Consider the following 6,912-nt stretch of genomic DNA (forward strand, 5'->3'; position numbering starts at 1 on the left):
AAACCCTTATCAGCATTAAGTTTGGTCAGTCACAGGTGGAATTAATTACCTAGGGCCTTGCCTCTGAGTATCTGGTGATGGGCCTGGGAATGTGGTTTTAACAAGCCCCTCAGGAGATGTGATCTGCACTCAGTTAGGCCCAGCTCTGGCCATCTATTCCTGATTGCTGTGGAGAAGCTGAGTCTGTCTTTGGCTTCACAGCCCTGTCCACCCTCTCCTTGTTCACAAGGTGAGAGCAGCATGCCTCCATATTGTTAACCGTAAATGAGATGTCACTGCATCTGGTGTTGGGTCTGCAGGGACAGTATACTCATAAGACTACCTGGTATTTCCATTCTGTATGCGGTTTCTGCCTGGGGGGTGGGGGAGGTATGCAGCTGATTTCTCATCAGAAGCAGCAGACAGCACATGGCTGGCTCTGCCCCTGGGCCCCGCTCACAACATAGGACCTTCACTGGAGCCCTTAATCCTGGATTCTAGGGCTGGCTCTGTACCCTATCCCACATCTTAAAGGGGATGATGGGAAAGCCTATTAGGTCAATAATCTCTCAAGGCCGATGTTGGCTCAAGTGATTTCCCTATTACTGTACTGGAATGCTTTCAGGGATGGGAAATTCACCACTAGCAGCGAAGCTCTTCTGTCTCTCAGGAGGTCTGCTATGTGATCCTAGAGCAGACAGCAGAGTAATGCCAGCTCACCTGCTCATCTCCTCTGGACACACATTCTGGCTCCTTCCAACATCTTTTGGAAACACAGGTGTCCCTATTTTGGTTAAAACCCTTCAGTGGCTCCCCATTCCTCTGAGGATCTAGACCACAGTCTCTTCCATGGCGTGCTGTCCTTGTGGATCTCTGTGGCCTCACCTCCTCCACTGTCCTCCACTCTCAGACCTTGTCACACAGCTCTTGCTGTTCTCTTACCAGGCCAGGCTCTCTCTTGCCATGGCCTTCTCCTCTTTATGTAGTTAACTCCTGTTCATCTCTCAGCATCCAGCATCATTTCCTTGACCCCCAGGTCTGGATCAGGTTCTTGCTTATTTATACTCCTAGCACTCTGGACCTCTTCCTTATTAAAATTTGTCACCGTTGAAAATTTTCACTTGAACAATTAGGTATTTCACCAATGGCTCCCTCAGTAGATGATAAAGTTCATTAAAGCAGGGCTCTGGGTTTGCTCTCATTGCAAAGGGCCTGGCAGGTCCTTAACTGCTCAAGGAAGGCGGGTCACCCACAACCTGGGTGCGGAGTGGCGACCTCTGGGAATCACAGATAGAACCGGAGCAGCTGCACATAAAATTTCCGAACTGAGGAAATTCGTCCGCGAGCAGGGCGCCCAGGGAACCCTCAGGGCAAGGACACAGCACAGTTCTGGCTGGCATCCAGCGCCGAAGGAGAGAAAGCGACGCCTGGTCTCTGTGGGGGCCTCCGTTTCCCTATCGGTTCCCCAAGGGGTCCGCCGAGAACCGCCCCTGCGCCCCGGAGCCAAGGGCTGCGGAGATCTGAGTTGCCTGGCCGGACAGGCCGCCGCGCCCGGCGAGGGCGCTCCAGGCCGGTCCTCCGGCGCAGTCGCGCGCCGCCCGGGCCACTCTAGCCGCCGGGAAGCGGCGCGGTGCGTGTCGGGAAGGCGGCGGGCGGGCCTAGGGCGCCATGGTGGGTGGTGATGCCGCCGCAGCGGTGGAGGAGCTGGTTTCTGGGGTACGGCAGGCGACCGACTTCGCCGAGCAGTTCCGCTCCTACTCGGAGAGCGAGAAGCAATGGAAGGCCCGCATGGAATTCATCCTGCGCCATCTGCCCGACTACCGCGACCCGCCTGACGGCGGCGGCCGCCTGGACCAGCTGCTGTCCCTCTCCATGGTCTGGGCCAATCACCTCTTCCTGGGTTGCAGGTGCGGTCCCCTGCCGGCTGGATGACCCTGTCCCCTGCCTTCCGACCCGCAGCTCGGGCCCAGGCTGACCCCGCCCCCAACCTCCAACCGCACTGGCCAGGCCTACGTCTGATTCCCACCCTTAGCCTTGGAAAGATATTTATGGCCTCTCTGAGCTTCAGTTTCATTTGGAAAATGAGTTGTGAAGATTACAATATTGAAGGGTGAAAAGCACTTAGCACACAGGCTGCCATCTAGCAAGAGCTCAATACATGCTGGACTCTAAAATTGCCATTGTTGTTTGTATTGCTAGTATGAGCTCCAACCATCACCTTTGCAGAGTGCATTTCAAGTCCATTAACTCCTTTCACCCACATGGCAAATGCAGAAACGAAAACTGAGGCCCCCAATTTATGAAGAAGCTGAGAGAGGGGAGGTGACATACTTAGGGCCTTGCAGCTTCTGGCAGGATGTAATCTGTGGCCCTCGCCTTTATCTTCCCACTCCCCAATCTGCTGGACTTTGAGCCAGAGCCAGCTTTTGCCTCATTGCCTTTCCTCTTATGAAAGTAACAGATGTCTTGCATCCCCCTCTCCCCAGCCATGAAGAAGGTGACAGATCTTGAGGCTCCCATCTCCTTTTATTTTAGCATTTCCTGAAATTGTTACGATAAAATGACTCAGCTTACTCCTGGTTGTCTGACTCTTGTCACCTAGCCCTAAGCCACTTGATTTTGCTTTCAGATGTTGGGGGTTATTAGAACAAGATTTGGGGAAGCAAATCTTGCCAGTCACATCCATCTCTTTTCTCTGCCTTCTGGACGCCCCTGGGAAATCCTGGTTAACAGGATCCAAGATTCAGCAAATGTCAGCAAGTTGGATAAATGAACAAATAATTTCATTTTCATTAGACCAACGTTCCATGTGTTCACAAACTACAAAGTTTTTGGCTCTCATACCATATCCATGAATATGTACTGCCAGATGTACAATGCCTCTATTTCTGTAAATGTTTTGCAAATTTGTTTTGAAATACCTGCTCTATTGGCATTCCTAGAGCCACTTCTGTATTCCCAACGGGAAGAACTGTTAACTTGCTGCTGAACATGTATTGATTTCCCCTGTAGTATCAAATCAGTCCTCGGAGAATTGAGTTTACAGTCCCTTTACCTGCAGTTTCTTGTTAGCCCCATACTGACAAGCAATTTTCCCAAGGTTTTTAACTGTACTACTTTTTATTGTGCAGTTACAACAAAGACCTTTTAGATAAGGTGATGGAAATGGCTGATGGGATTGAAGTGGAAGACCTGCCACAATTTACTACCAGAAGTGAGTTAATGAAAAAGGTAAACAGGCTTTCCAAGTGCATTGGAAATGGTATAGAGTTTATAGCGATGTGTTAGAATATATACTGTTTTGTGAATAGGGTGAACCTTTACTTCCTGCTTGTGGCAGATTCTCTCCTTGCTTGTTGCTCCTGAGAGGTGTTCTGCCCTCCCTAAGATCTTTCACATCAATTTTCTTTTGTAATATACTTTCCTCTCTTGTATGTAGCTGTATTTTGTCATGCCAGGCTATTAGAGATCAGACCACTCATGATATTTGGGTTGCAGCCCCCAGGAGAGACTAAGGAAGTTTTGTAATTGACACGCACGTCCCTAACATTACCCATAGACCAGAGTGAAGTGAATGTGTGTGTTGGGGGGAAGGTCTCTCTAAACTGTTATACATTGTAAAGGAGCATCAAAAATGTAGGGAGCGCTCTAACCGGTTTGGCTCAGTGGATAGAGCATCAGCCTGCGGATTGAAGGGTTCCAGGTTCGATTCCGGTCAAGGGCATGTACCTTGGTTGCGGGCACATCCCCAGTAGGAGGTGTGCAGGAGGCAGCTGATCGATGTTTCTCTCTCATCGATGTTTCTAACTCTCTATCCGTCTCCTTTCCTCTCTGTAAAAATCAATAAAATACATTTTTTTTTTTTTAATGTAGGGAGCTCTGCCCTGGGATGTCCATTTTTTTATGCTGTCATTGCACACTGTTAGCCTCCAGACAATAGTTCTCGGGCATGAACCTGGCATCCTAGAAACCAGCTTTGCGGTCAAACTAATCCTTAGCATCTGGCTACCTGGAAGAAGCCTGCAGGGAGCCTATACTTCTGTAGCATTTTTGAGTTACGTGTGTTTCAATTTCCTTCAATACTTGTTTTTCTTTTTCTAAATATTTTTATTTTTATTGATTTCAGAGAGAAAGGGGAGAGGGAGGAGAGAGAGAGAGAGAAACATCAGTGATGAGAACCATCAATCGGCTGCCTCCTCCTGCATGCTTCCTACTGGGGATTGAGCCTGCAATTCCGGCATGTGTGCATGACAGACTTGGTGTTGAAGGCTGTCCCCTCTCCATTGAACGCCACCTTGAGAGCCCACTGGAAAGAGCCTTCGGGGATTTTTGTCTCTTCCCTGAGGTGTTAGCATGAAATAGAGACTGGCAAACCTTAAGCAAATTGCCAGCCCAGAACAAAAGAAAACCTTGATGTTGAGCCATGCACCTGAAAACATCTGTTGTAGTTCTGTCCACAATTGACCCCTACCTCTAAAATTAGAGTTTAGTTGAGTCTTAAAGCTAGCTAGCAGGTGGAAAGAAATTGCCTGGCATTGTTGACATCTTAGGACTTAGTGAAGATGACTTGGGGACATAAGCTCTTTAAAGTAAGACTTTAAAAACACTTAACAGTCCTGGCAGGTTTGGCTCAGTGGTTAGACTCTAACCGTTAGAGTGTCTGGTCTATTGATGGTACTTGTCAAACAGTTGCAGTGTATAATTTTTCTTTTGAAAGAGGGAGATTAAAACACAAATATATTGATCGAACAATCATTTATCTAACAATCATCCCTAGGCACCTACTGGCAGCTTTGTGGTTGACCAGCTTTATCCATTAATAAGCAATAATTAACAAATGAGCAGCAGCTTACTCAGAAAGGGTGTCATTACTATGACTGTCAGAATATTTCCAAATGCATGTCTTAAGGAGAAAGAGGAGTGATTGACTAGGAAGCTGTCATTATTGACTAAAAGAAAGAATTTGTCATCGTAATTACTTGTCCATTTCCCCTGAAAACATTTTTATCCATGAGGGAAAATGGCAGAATGGAAAGTGAAAGAGAAGTTAGAAAAATGAGTGTATCTGTGTTTCCAGAGGTTCTTTTTTTGTGCATTATGTACAGTCTTGGCAAGTTGTAGGGTAATGGAGCAGCCACTTGGTGGAAGGAGATATGATTCTAAGGTGGCGAGTATTTGTATTAAAAAAAAAAAAAAAAAAGCAACCTGTCAGATTAAATCAGTTTTGTCTTGCATCACCAAGATAAATGCTCAGTGGAGCTACCTTTTCCCCTTTATCTGCTAAAAGCCAGCAAAGCTTTGCCTGACCCCATAGGCCAGCCTGGTGCCTGGTGCCAAGGATGAGTGGATCACATATCAACACTTTGTGTCAAAGAACAGACTTGCAGCAACCAAAGCCAGTGGCAACTGTTGTGCTGTTGTTGTCTTGGGCTTATCAGAAATCTGAGAGACAATTTAGAGAATAATCTCCTTCCCTTGGAAGTTGGTTTCTTTAGGTGATATTGCATTCTCCTAAAAGGAGAAAGACTTCTTATATTTTTTGTTTTTGCTGAGGAATTTTGCTGCTTTTAAATTACTCAAAAAGACTGATGCAATAGGCTTAGCTAGGATATAGGTCATACCTTGAAAACTCTGATTACTAAAAAGACTCTCAGATTGATTCATTCACACTGCTTAATGTTAAGGAAATCCATTCAAATACAAGGTGACAGCCAAAATGATTTCTTCACACCCTGCTTAAAAGTTGTCTAAAGCCATGTTTAAATTTACCAAAGGTGCTAGAGAGTACCCAGAAATAATATGTCTACTTCATTTCGCCATTATTACAAGACAGTTACTAATAGTGTGAAATCCAGAAGTACATCTCCTAAATATCCTGACTAAATGTGGAATGTTGTGAATTACTACCTGGATTTAGCGGATTTTAAATGTATAAGTGTTTGTGTGATTCTGCTTTTAGAGCCTTTCATTGCAAAGCATGCCAGGAAAAAAAGTTATATTTTAAGTATTTTCCATTATCACATTAAATTGTGAACATTTACAGATCACATATGACAAAATAAAATTAGGTTCTGGCTTCCAAATGGATGGTATGGTCAGAGTTCTGAATTTTTTGTGTGTAGTGAAATATTAATAATTTGAGTCTACTTACTATGTGGGTAGTACATAAATATTGCATCACTGCTATATTTTATGAATCTGATTCACTGGACTACATGACTACATAACCTTTTCCTTTTTTTCCCCCAGCATCAAAGCTAAGACAGAAGATCCATCACATTTTCATTATCAGCTACAGGCTAGAAAGGAGGAATGTGACTTTGACCACAGAAGCTCTCTTACGACTCCTGATATTACCAACATGTAGGAAAGAGGCAGTTGGAATGAAAGTGGCATTTTAAAAGGTCTCATTCTTCCAGTAGCTATCATTGTAAAAGTATGCATGGATATTTATGTATTTATAAATCATGCCTTTTTATTTTGTTTTTGAATATCAAACTTTTTGTTAAAATGCATATTTTTCTATGTTGATGTAATAATGGCAGGTAATGGATTTTACACTTTGGATTTCTCAACAATGTACCTTTGAGTGTGATTCTGATCTTATGGTCCTTTTTTCCCCCTCACAAACCAGACCCTTTATTTCCTATTTCTATCTGAAGTTTACACCATTCATATATTCCACTGTCACACACACTCATCTTTTATAAAGAGATGAGAGAATCAAACCATTAGACTTTAAGTACCCATCAGCTCATGGGAAGAGGCAGCCTACAAAAGAGCATTTGATCTTATTTTAAAACTGACAAGATTCCAAAGTTTGATCCAGGTAGCCAGTTGATCTATAGATTCTCTAGAAGGTCTCCCAGCTGCTGAGTAAAGGCCACATTTTTTTTTCTGGATGGAGCCTTACGCTCTTCTACTAGACTTGAG

General features: G+C 44.7%; 1 protein-coding gene across 2 annotated transcripts; it reads left to right on the forward strand.

Annotated features, from left to right (window-relative positions):
• The first annotated feature begins 1,239 nt into the window (after positions 1-1,239).
• CDKN2AIPNL (CDKN2A interacting protein N-terminal like) lies at positions 1,240-6,574 on the forward strand. Of its 2 annotated transcripts, none has more exons than XM_080672835.1 (3): positions 1,240-1,886; positions 3,111-3,210; positions 6,229-6,574. In XM_080672835.1, exons 1-3 carry the CDS (start codon positions 1,648-1,650, stop codon positions 6,238-6,240), a joined length of 351 nt encoding a protein of 116 aa, XP_080528961.1. In that variant the 5' UTR covers positions 1,240-1,647; the 3' UTR covers positions 6,241-6,574. The 2 variants fall into 2 exon arrangements, with proteins under 2 accessions (XP_080528961.1, XP_080528960.1); XM_080672834.1 differs by having other exon boundaries at positions 1,600-1,886; positions 3,111-3,193.
• Positions 6,575-6,912: the final 338 nt, after the last annotated feature.

Source organism: Plecotus auritus (assembly GCF_963455305.1).
Source record: "Plecotus auritus genome assembly, chromosome: 6".
Classification (NCBI taxonomy): Eukaryota; Metazoa; Chordata; class Mammalia; order Chiroptera; family Vespertilionidae; genus Plecotus; species Plecotus auritus.